Here is a 12016-nt window from a genome sequence, read left to right on the forward strand (position 1 = left end):
TCAGGGGGTGTGGCATATGCGAATGAGTTATGCTAATGAGTTTCCCCTAGCTCTTTTTCTACGAAACGACCCCTGCAAAGAGTAATTAACATGTGGAATTCTCTGCCGCAGGAAGTGGTGGTGGCTACAAGCACAGACAGCTTCAAGAGGGGATTGGATAAACATATGGAGCAGAGAGGTCCATCAGTGGCTATTAGCCACAAGGTATAGGTGGAACACTATCTGGGGCAGTGATGCTCTGTGTTCTTGGTGCTTGGGGGGCAACAGTGGGAGGGCATCTGGAGTTCTGGCCTTGCTGGTTGACCTCATTATGGCACCTGGTTTTTGGCTACTCTGTGATACAGAGTGTTGGGACTGGATGGGCCATCAGCCTGATCCAACATGGCATCTCTTATGTTCTTAGATACATTTTGGGAATGATGGTGGAACATTATTTTAAAACATATTTTCAAACAACCTAAGGCAGATCGTAACAGCACATCTAATATTCTAACACCAACCTTAAATAGGCTGTATAAAATAATTAAAAATCAAACTGTAGCTCTGTTGAAGGCAAAGATACATGCTGGGGGAAAGATCAGGTGAATGTATGCAGAATGCTTGTGAACCATGCGTTTTTAGATAGCTATTCCCTAATGTTTTAAGTGCATGCATGTTTAAATGTTACTGTGATAGAGAAATCCTCCCCCCCCCCATTAAGTTTGCTGAACTTTGGGGGGGGGGAATATTCCAACAAGTAAAACAAAAAAGGAGACAAAGCCCATCTCATGCATCAGACAGAACAAGCTACAAAACCAGAGGAAGAAGCTGAGAATATTTTTTAGTGTATTTCTGTATGTCGGCTCAGTTTTAACAGATGGGGACCGAAATCGGAGCTTCTATTTTTGAACCATATTTGGCTATTTGCTATCAATCTTCTTGCCCTAGAAGTGGAGTGTGGAAAAATGATCAATCAATGCTAATCTTCCACAAATACGCTAAAAATATTAGAATGAGACGACGTTTGAATAGCAGGTCATTTGTGTAATGTGAGGGAAGGGGGGGCAGACATGCTATGCATTTGTTTTTTTGTTTTGTTTTGTTTTTAAGGCGGGATGGCACAGCCAAGCTTTCCTGGATCTCGAGCCGCCGCGACGATGACGAGAATATGTAAATAAAAACATCCCAGCTCGGTCTAAAACGGGAAATGAGAAACTGTAACACAACAAAAAACATTTCCCAGAGCAGACATTTGGGCTCTGTGCCAGCTCTTTAAAAACCACTGTTAATAATGGGGTAGTCGCTACTCAAGCAAGGAAGCAGCTGCAAAGAGAATCAATTGCGCGTTACAGGAAAAAGGACGAAGATCGGCACATTAAGATAGCGGGAGGGAGGGGAGGGGGGGAAAAGAAAGCGATTGGGAACTTTATGCAAAAATTCCGCCACTGCCATCAGGAATCCCCAGACGTGGCCACTGACACAGATGGGATGGTAACATTCAGAGGGAAATACTGTAAGGGACTCTATACGAGGCTGGCTTTGAAGAGGGGTCCGGTGGAGGAGGAAAGTGCAGTCAAGTCCCAGTTGACAGGATGACCTTGTAGGGTTTTCAAGGCAAGATACCTTCAAAGGTGTTTTGCCATTGCCTGCCTTGGTGTAGCAACCCTGGATTCCCTTGGTGGTCTCCCGTCCAAATTCTAACCAGGGCCAACCGTGATTAGCTTAGAAGATTGGGGTAGTGTGGGGCCATCCAGCTCTGGGCAAAAAGGGTTGGGGAAATGCATTTATTTAGAAACTAGTCGCAAGGCCCGTTGTGGAAAGAGATGCAACGAGCCCTCTAGAGGCTGGTGGAGGCGCCCCCCGGATGCCCTGGCGAAGGAGAGTGCCGCAGCTCCCAGGCTGTGAGAGACGCAGCTACCAGGCAGTGGAATGGCAGCGAAGAAGGGAGTCCTGGCGGGGCCCAGGGGGAGAGGCAGCTGCCGTGGGTGCGGTGGGGCCGTGATCCATTGCTGGGCATGGAGGGCGAGCAAGCTGCCACTGCCCCCTCTTCACCGTTTCCGCCCTGGTAGTAGAGCGGGGGCGAGTGAGGGAGCCGTTCTCAGGGGCGCAGGCCAGCCGCAGCAGCAGCAGGATCCCTTGTGGGGCTCGCAGGCCGTCGGAGGGTGCAACGTGGGCAGTGGCTCCCGGCCGCCACGGTTCGCTGCCTCCCAGCAAGTGCCTGAGGTGGTGGCAGAATGACACCGAGCGAGGGAGTCGTTCTCGGGCAAACAAGGGCACAGCGCTGCCGCAGCATCACCATTATGGGGCTCGGCCTCCGGAGTGTCTGCCCACCAGAGCGTCCTGGCTGTCCAGCGGCTCTCAGCGCACTGCGGGTGAGAGGCAGGGCGGGACGAAGGCAACGCAGCCAGTGGGCAGGGACACCTTTCTGACTGGCAGTTGAGGAAAGGCTGTGGGGGCGTGTGGAATGTTGAGGCAAGAGGGACACGAACAGCGCTTTATAATAAGTAGAGATTTCTATGCCCCCTTCTCCAGAGAACCTGCTCCAAGTGCCTTGCAAAGCAACACACAGTGAAAATATAAATCATAAAAAGTAGTTAATGATTAAAACCCTCAACATTAAAAGCTGTAGTATTAAAAACCTTGCCAAGGACATAAAAACCACATAAAACAACTTTAAAAGAGTTCTCATACAATAATTCTGGGGCTAGGAGCAGACCAAAATCCAGCTGGGTGCTTTTCTATATCACTCAGAAGGGTTTCCAAGAATAGTTTAAAATAACAGTCACCATAAACAACAGCAGCATCACCCAGAACCAATAAGGTTTAAAACCTTTAGTTTATATCAGAATTAAACACCACGGTGCTTCAGGCAAATGCTCTCTGAAAGGGCTCTGTTTTTACTCTTTTTTTGAAAAAGCAGCATAAATGTTGTTTCTCTTATTTATTTAATTAATTCATTTATACTTTGCCTTTCTCCCCAATGAGGACCCAAAGTGGCTTACATCATTCTCCTTTCCTCCATTTTATTCTCACAGCAACCCTGTGTGATAGGTTAGGCTGAGAGAAGGTAAAAAGCCCAAGGTCACCCTGCAAGTTTTCATGTTGAGCTACTGTACCACCGCCGCACCACCACCACCAACTGGCTTGGGTAACATCTGGGGGGGGGGGGGCGCTGGCCCTGGGATGAAGAATGAAGGGTATTGCTGCCTGGAACGATATGATTGATTTGAGATTATCATCACCAGAATCCCATCTTGCTACTGAGGACTTTGAGACAACTTGAGCACCTTGTACTGTATAACTGATTGATTGTTTTATCAGGTTTTAGCTGTTTTAATTATTGGCATGTGTGCCTCATCTGTAAGCCGCCCTGAGCCCGCTCGCGGGGAGGGCGGCCCATAAAACTAAAATAAATAAATAAATATGTTTTGAGTGGGGATTCAAACCTGGGTCTCCCAGATACTAGTCTGACACTCTTAACCAGTACACCACATTAAGTGATCTCAAAGGCCTTCCTAAAAAGTTCTGACTTGAAAGCCCTTATGACATTTCATTAAAGACAAAGACAGCTTTCATTCATCTGGCAGCTTCTAAAAAGAGCCCATATGTGAGCAGCAGCAAAGTGAACATTTGCAGGGGACGGAACAATCAATAAATGCACAGACTCTCACAATTACCTGCCTTTCAGACCAGCATCACCGCCATCTTGTCTGGATTCAGTTTTATTCCAACAAACCGGGGCTTGCTGACCCAAAGCCTTGAGGGCCTATTCATGGGAGAAAGGGTAACTGGATTCTGCTCTGACACCAATTATGGCTCTCTGAAAGCCTAAAGGCCCGACAAAGTGTACTTTTATTGCAAGGGAAAGCTAGGAGGCTGTCCTAGTTTTGCTGAAGAAGGAATAGTTGCTGCCCTCTTTTCAAGAGGGGACCAGACTGCTGATCCTCTTGAGACGAAGACCTCATCCCCTTGGACAACCAAGTCTGCTAACACAACTAAATTCTGTATGGCTGCGAGTGTTGGACTATAAGGAAGGCCGAGCGCCGAAGAATAGATTCTTTTGAACTATGGTGCTGGAGAAGACTCTTGAGAGTCCCTTGGACTGCAAGAAGATCAAATCAGTCAATCCTAAAAGAAATCAACCCTGACTGTTCCCTGGAAGGCCAGATAATGAAACTGAAGCTCAAATACTCTGGCCACCAAATGAGAAGGGAGCACTCACTGGAGAGGACCCTGATGCTGGGAAAGATTGAAGGTCACAGAAGACGGGGACGGCAAAGGATGAGATGGTTAGACAGTGTCATAGATGCAACGAACATGAAATTGAGCCAACTTCAGAGGACGGTGGAAGACCGGAAGGCCTGGCGTGATCTGGTCCATGGGGTCGCGAAGAGTCGGACTCGACTGTGCGACTGAACAACAACAAAAACTAGAGTGATCAGGTTTCCAAGGAATTTAAGTTGAGCAGCAGGAGGCTTCCAAAATCCCTCCTGACAGGGATACCACATCCTGCATTTCTTTGGTGTCAACAAGAACCAATTGGAATTTTCCAGGACTAAGGCAGCATTGCTAGCACCTGACGGATTCTTTTAGGTGACTGAGCTCAACTGGGAATCACATCTTCCATTGCTTTACTTCTGGGGAAATCATGTATGTTGGTAAATTATATTCTCTTAATTGGCCTACCCATGTCCAGGTATGTGTGCAGAGAAGTTTCACTTGAATTAGGGCTTCTGGCCTAGTGCAGACAGCAGAGCTTGAGTTACATTCACATGATTTTTTTTCAGCCAAGAACCTTTTTTTGTTGTTGTTGCACAGACTGAGGGGCATTTGTACTATTATTTATCACCACCAACTGGGAAAAAGAAGGCTGTGGGCTCATCCGCTCTCCTCGTGTGCACAGACTGCTCGGCCAGGAAGGGATTTGGCTTCATCTCTTTCTTTCCCACCCGTCAGTCTCCCGCACAATTGAGTCTGCAGCGTGGCACAAACAGAGAGCAGATGCACGGCAAAGAGGTCCCTGCAGAACAAATTGTTTCCGACAATCCGAGACAGCCAATGAACACATTGCAAGAGAAGGCAGAAAAGCAACAGCAACTCCTCCGCAACCTTAAAATCCCTAAGTAATGGAGGGAAAACTCAAATGTACCAAGACCGAGGTAAAAAGGTCAGACTGAAGCAGTCCTTAGTCTACAGGTTTAGAAGAAGAAGAGGAGATTGGATTTATACCCCGCCCTTCACTACCCGAAGGAGTCTCAGAGCGGCTTACAATCTCCTTTCCTTCCCCACAATAGACATCCTGTGAGGTAGGTGGGGCTGAGAGAGCTCTCTCGAGAACTGCCCTTGAGAGAACAGCTCTGAAACAACTTATGACTGACCCAAGGTCACCCAGCTGGCTGCATGTAGAGGAGTGGGGAATCAAACCTGGTTCTCCCAGATTCGAGTCCGCACTCCTAATCACTACACCAAACTGGCTCTCCAGCATATGGGGCTATATTTAGGCCTCATGCCGAGGCAACATTTGCATGAACTAGGAGTGTCAGAATGGGTGGGTGGCCACCTTTGTTACCGTACCAGTAAGCTGCCATAATGGAAAACATGGTGGGTGCTTATACATCGCTTACATGGAAGCCCCAATTCACACAAATGGTGCCTGTAGATCTATCCACCTGGCTGTACAGCCTGGCCGTTCTCCTGACCTTTGTAGGGATGATTTGCGAGTGACACACATCCTCTCTGTATGTTTCTGCACACCATACAACACACTCCATACTTATCAGGGAAGACCCAACACCCAAGGAAGCCAGTGCATCCTGCTCCCCGCCTTGCCCTTCCGGGCTCCCACAACAGATGAGGAATAGGCCACTGCCTGTGGTAGGTTCTGCTGTCCTTCTTCCACCCTTGTTGCTCCGTGCCTTTGCCGCCAGCCTTTGGGATTTGGCTGCTGGTTGGCCTCTGACCTGCCCGGCATGTTCTGAGCATCATGGTGAGCTGGGAAGTTGCTCCTGCAATAGGGTTGCCAAGTCCGAATCTCGCCGCAGCGGGGGACTCCTGGCTGGCGGCTGGAGCGCGCGCGAAGCACACGTACGCTGCATCCACGGCACTCGGAAGTGACGCGGGCACGCTGGGGCGGGGCCACGACCATCTGAGGAAAAACCATAGAGTTTTCCCTCAGATGACCACTTCCGGGCAATGCGCAAATCGGGGTGGAGTTCCCCCCAGGGCCCGATCTGCCAGTGGCGGGGAACGGGCCTCTGGGGCGGGGGTTTCCCCGCCCCCCGGGGGGACTTGGCAAGCCTATCCTGCAATGTCAGGTGATCCTTCTGTGGCCCTCCAGACCCTTGGCACGGTCTGGAGGCCTCCGTCTCCTCAGAGCTAAGTGCAGGGGCAGGAGGTTTGACCCGAGACACCCGCCTTTCTACCCTCACAAGGGCCACTGAGGTGGCTAATAATTTAAAATATGCCTGATAACATTTCTAGCAGACGCCCAAGGGGGAAGGGAAAAAGAAATCACCGAGGCCACAGAGCTACCGACAGTTTTGCAGCCACAAGTCGCCTTCCATTCCAAGTACTTTACGATTCTGACGCTCTTAGCGCACTTCTGCATTTATACCTTTTTTTAAAAAAAAAAGAATCCGATGCCCCTACATTTTTAACCAAGACATTTGGAGGCCTGAGTGACCTTCATGTCAGAAAGTGAATGATGCCTTATTAAACGAGTTAATATTCACAATGACACAGACAAATCCCTCCCGATAAAAATCTCTTTTACAGCCATGACCTTTTGGATACATCTTTCCTGGAAGTGCAGAAGGTGGCTGCTGTCGTCAACCAATCTGATGGAAGGCCGCAGCCCTTCCCCCCTACCCCCACCCCAGCCTTACCTGTAATAACAATCTTTCATCCCCTATGACGGCAGCTTGATTCCAATCAATCACTTCGGAGAATGGCAACTCCCATCCGTTGCTGAGCATCACGGGGACGCAGGCAGCCTGCATAGAGAATCATTAAAAATCAGGGGAAAGAAACAAGCGCGCTTGTGGGCTGGTACTCCAAGGTCTGCGAGAAATGAAACTGCAGCCTTTCTTTCTTTCTTTTTTTTTAAACAGAGGGCTGGAAATAGGGATTTGTGGAAATAACTGACACTTAAAGCACCTTAAAATCACGAGGATTTGTTCTCACGTTGCATTGGCAAATCCCGTAACCCTGCTTGGAGATCTGAACCAACCTGAGGGTCCATTGTGTCCACTGGCGGAAGACAAGCAGCCAGCATAGGAGGACTGGGACCCAGTCCAATTAACTTACCTTGGCCTAGAGCTGGGTAAAGGCCTGAAGAGGAATTCCGTAAGTCACAGAATGTTATGGGAAACCAATCATTTTAACCAACTTCCTTTGTACTGCTGTATCCTTCAGTTGGGGGAACAGTTGGCACATTCCCTCCTTCCCTTTTGTAGGGAGGAGAGATCTATTTATTTGGCTGGTCCTTTTCTGTTCTGATTTCACGTAGCATGCACTGTAAACGTCATTGCTGTTTTAAACTTATCCTGCTTCTAGAATCATTATCACCGGATAAAGCAGTGCATAAATATCGCAAATAAGTGAGAAAGTAAATATGTAGCTGCAGATGTTGTTCCTTGCAGTCTCCAGTGGCACCTTTAAGACCAAGTTTTATTCAGGTACGAGCTCTCCCTCCTCTGCAAGGACAGATCTGTACGTCCCCCCCCCAATAGCTAGCAATCCAAAACAGTCCAGTGGAGCCTGAGCGGTGGGTGTTGCCTTCTGACACACTTCCGGTGATGTCAGGGTGTGTGGCATATGCAAATAAGTTCTGCTAATGAGTTCTGCTAATGAGCTCCTGCACCTCTTTTTCTACGAAATGACCCCTGCGAAAACCTATATGAAAACAAAGGGTCCACCTTTCAATCCATCAAGTGGATTGAAGAAAATCTGAACAATGAGTTTCCAGAACCAGCTACACAGTCAATGGATGATAAATCATTTATCTACTGCTGTTTATATATTGCTGTGCTTCCAGTTATGTTTGCATGTGTCTTCAGATAGGGAAATGACTTCCCCAACATTTTATATGGAGAAAACAGATACTTTCCATACAGACATGCCCAAAGCTCCAAACAGGCTCATTTTGGTTTCCTTCTGATGCCTCTGGGCATGTCTACGTAAGACAGGGGTCCCCAAGACGGAGCCTGTGGGTGCAAGGATCCCTGTGGACACCTTTTCTGACGCCCGCCAAAAATTTATAGAAAGTAGGTGGAGCCAAGTAGGGCTTTTCCCCAGCAGAGCTTCTGATTGGCTATTGGAAATTTGACTGGCTGTGCGGATTTTTTAAAACGTTGCTTTGTCAGCACAAGGATCTTCACCGTGTGACTGAAGAGAAGCTGCAGCAATCATTTTGCGGCTGTCTGCACCTCCAGGGGCAGCCATTTTGTGGCTGTGTCAGAATTCCAAAGGTGCCCACGGGCTCGAAAAGCCTGAGGACCCCTGACATAAGAGGTGCCTCCTCCTGGTTTGGTACCAAAGCAGAGACACCAAAGATGACACCAGGACAGGGAAAAGATGCCACAGGAACTATAACCATCTTCCTTCTACCCTGTGAACTTTGCCATTCACAATAGATTGTAGACTTTTCAGTTTCTGTTGACTGACATCCTGGTAAATCCAAGCGGGAGTTGAGCACCGGCATCATGTGACCAAGACCTAATCCTCTGATCTCCCCCTGCAGAGATGCCCTGTATTTCCAAATGTGTTCGGTGCCGTGTTAACTCCGGACATGCCCCTTCCCGCTGCCTGCCATCTGTCGCAAACCCAGAGAAGAAATCCCTTAAAACTTATTCACTATGCAAAGTGAAAACACAAGCAGAATTTATAGGCAATTTTCTCTGGGCTGAATTAAAACAATAAGCCAAATTATTTATTTCCGTCTAACTTCCTGGATGGATGAAGTCAGTGTTTCTTTAAAGAATACAGATCCTCCCTGCCTCCCCCTTCCTTCTCCTGTTTGACAAACACACTCCGAGTCAGCTGGGGAAGCCCTCTCCATGGAGGTAACACTGCAATCCAATCTGCCCACGAACTCTGGGCACGGAGTGCCTCTTGCGAAACAGCTGCCAACAGCGAAAGCAGGATTATGGGCTATTAGGGAAATGAAGTCTCCAATCCGCCTTCCCCTGCCTGGATATCACACCACGAGGAATCCCAGCTTACAAGAGTGCTAAATGGTTCCCAGGCTTCAGACAGACGTTGATCTTACCTGCAGGGCCTCCAGGAATCTGAAGGATCCAAGCCTCCGGCCACGGGGGACCAGACAGAAAGTGGCATTGTGCAGCATTTCACGATAATCATACCTAGCAACGAGAGAAAAGGGGGGAAAGATAAATTAACAATGAGTCCCGGGGAAATGGTGCATGAAAATGTAAACATCTGGCGGTGTGCATCTGGTTAGCATCATCCCTGGACAAGTTCACATCTGTAAAACTAGCATAACAGTGAGGAGCCAGCCAACCAGAAAAGGGGGGTGGGGAAATGTGAATAAATATATTCCCTGACAGACTGGCACAGCGAGAGGATATGGCAGAGACTTTTAGCTGAAGGGGGGGATGGGATGGGGCGGCTTCCGAGCAGTCCATTCTCATTGAACAACTGATTTGGGAGAGAAAGCATGCACCAAACTATACGGCAGCAGTGGCCAAGGGAAAAGAATGGAAGGGCGGGCCCGGCTACGGAGGCCCGCAGTGGCCAGTGTGGGCAGAGACTAATACTATCTCAAGTATGCACAGGTGCCTACTGGCCTCATCACTGTTGCAGGTCAGTAGCATCTACACTGTCTGAGTTGGTCTCTTGCCCCGCCCTCCCTTCCCATCGCTAAATCCACCAGCTGCTCAGCAGTGTATGATCCCTGTGCAACACAGGCTTGGAGCATGAAGGAGGAAGTGAAAGCGGATAGTCAAGTAGCTGAGTCCACCCGATTTAACACATCTGTTCCCCACAAGACAGAGCACCCACCCATTTGCGTGACACAGGGGCAGCCATTTTCAAACTCTCTTTCTGTGAGTGGCACAGATGATGTCGGGGCATGCTCTTGAGGACACAAGGGAGCCATGTGGGTTCGTCGCTCTCCAGTATAAATGTACACATTTCCCCTAGAACCAGAGGTCATTTCAAGGGGGGAACGCAGTTTCCCCGGGTGAGGTGCAGGGGGGTGGGGCACATGACGAAGCCCCGCCCCCTGCTTCCAGCCGCCCCGCTTCCAGTCCTCATTCAGCCAGGAGGAGGCAGGAGAAGAGGGAAGGTAAGTTGCTTCCTCCCCGCCTCTCCCCACCCCTGCATGCCTGGGGCCAGGGAGGGCCTTGGCGGGGCTTCCTCGCACTCCCGCTGGCCTTGCAGGTCCACCACCGGGCCCCTGATGTCAGGGGGTGTGGCATATGCTAATGAGTTATGCTAATGAGTTCCCCTAGCTCTTTTTCTACGAAATGACCCCTGCCTAGAGCATCCCTAACAATCTCCTGCCGTTCAACCACTGCAGTGCAGTGGAAGATCTAGCAGGGATGGGAAAGCTATCTTTCATAGAAAACCTGACCACCGTCACTCCTCTACGTATTTAGACACCTCCAGCTTCTGTGGATGGCAGGTTGAATACCAATGGCCTAAGGGAAAGCTGAAAGCCAACCTACACATCTTCTTCCTAAGCTTCTGCCAAGGAGTGCTCTGAACGAGGCAGAGACAATGACCAAGCAAGATAACCAAACAGTGTCAGAAGTTGACATAAGTCTTTGATGTGACACTTTTGGAAAGAGGCTGATCCTATTCTGTTTTGGAGTATCTGAAGAAGTGAGCAGTGACTCACGAAAGCTCATACCCTGCCACATATTTTTTTTTTTAGTATTTACGGTGCTCCTGGACTCTTGCTCTTTTCTATTGTTTTGGTGTGCATCAAACACTGAGGCTGGTCCGTAACTACAGTGGGGCTATTTGGAGCTCTGCCCCCTTCCTTAAAGACACAACTCCACAAGATTCCCTTCGAATTTTTTTAAAAAAATCATTTAAAACAATTTTTTTTAAAGATGCGTGCTTCCTGGCCACACCACAGCCAGCCGAAATTTATTTGGCTGGTCCTTTTCTGTTCTGACTTCACGTATCATGCACTGTAAAAGTCACTGCTGTTTTAAACTTATCCTGCTTCCAGAATCCGTGCATAAATATTGCAAATAAGTGAGAAAGTAAATATATAGCTACAGATGTTGTCCCACGCAGTCTCACTGAATGATGGGAACTGTAGTGTGAGGCCTGTTAGACAGGCACTTGAGAATGCATCGTAAGCAAGGCAGTGCAGTGCAGAGTCTGGCAAGCAAGTTGTAGTCTGGGAAGGGGCAGGATGTTCACTAGGTGGCTTTGGGACAGATGCTGTGACTGAGGAGCAGTGTTCCCTCTAAGCTGAGTTAGTGTGAGCTAGCTCACAGTTTTTTAGCCTCCGGCTCACACATTTTTGTCTTAGCTCAGGAATGATGGCTGATGCTTTAGCCAAATTGCTCACTCACAACTTTAATGCCAGTAGCTCACAAAGTAGAATTTTTGCTCACAGGAATCCACAGGTAAGAGGGAACGTTGAACCTCAGAGCCTTCGAGTGAGGGAAAGATAAAATTATAATAATTAGAAACAACTCAGTCTCTTTTGTGACTTGGTCTCACACAGATGGTATAGTGAACTCCACTGTTCAGAGGATACAGTTAACAGGCTACCTGCCCCTCCCCCCGGTCAATCCCCAACCGAAAACCCAGGGGTCATTTCCCACAGGAGCACACAGGAGCGGAGCCCAGGGGGTGGGCACATGCAACAAGCCCCACCCCCTGCTCCCAGCAGCCCTCAGTCAGAGCAAGAAGCAGCCAGGTAAGTTGCAGAGCTCCCCCTGGCCCAAAACAGTCCAGTGGCACCATTAAGACCAAGTTTTATTCAGGTACAAGCTCTCCCTCCTCTGCAAGGACAGATCTGTACATCCCCCCCCCCCAATAGCTAGTAATCCAA

At 48.8% G+C, this 12016-nt stretch overlaps 1 protein-coding gene across 1 annotated transcript in view; it reads right to left on the reverse strand.

Annotated features, from left to right (window-relative positions):
* Window positions 1-12016, reverse strand: part of LOC107113379 (exostosin-1) — a gene marked incomplete at its 5' end in the record, with an annotated part of 62107 nt that overhangs the window by 48394 nt on the left and 1697 nt on the right. Inside the window, 2 exons of the mRNA XM_015414703.1 lie at window positions 6864-6971; window positions 9248-9341. Of these exons, the coding sequence (XP_015270189.1) occupies window positions 6864-6971; window positions 9248-9341 (202 nt within the window). The remainder of the gene's footprint in view (window positions 1-6863; window positions 6972-9247; window positions 9342-12016) is intronic.

Source organism: Gekko japonicus, unplaced genomic scaffold (genome assembly GCF_001447785.1).
Source record: "Gekko japonicus isolate JY-2015 unplaced genomic scaffold, Gekko_japonicus_V1.1 scaffold1251, whole genome shotgun sequence".
NCBI lineage: Eukaryota > Metazoa > Chordata > Lepidosauria > Squamata > Gekkonidae > Gekko > Gekko japonicus.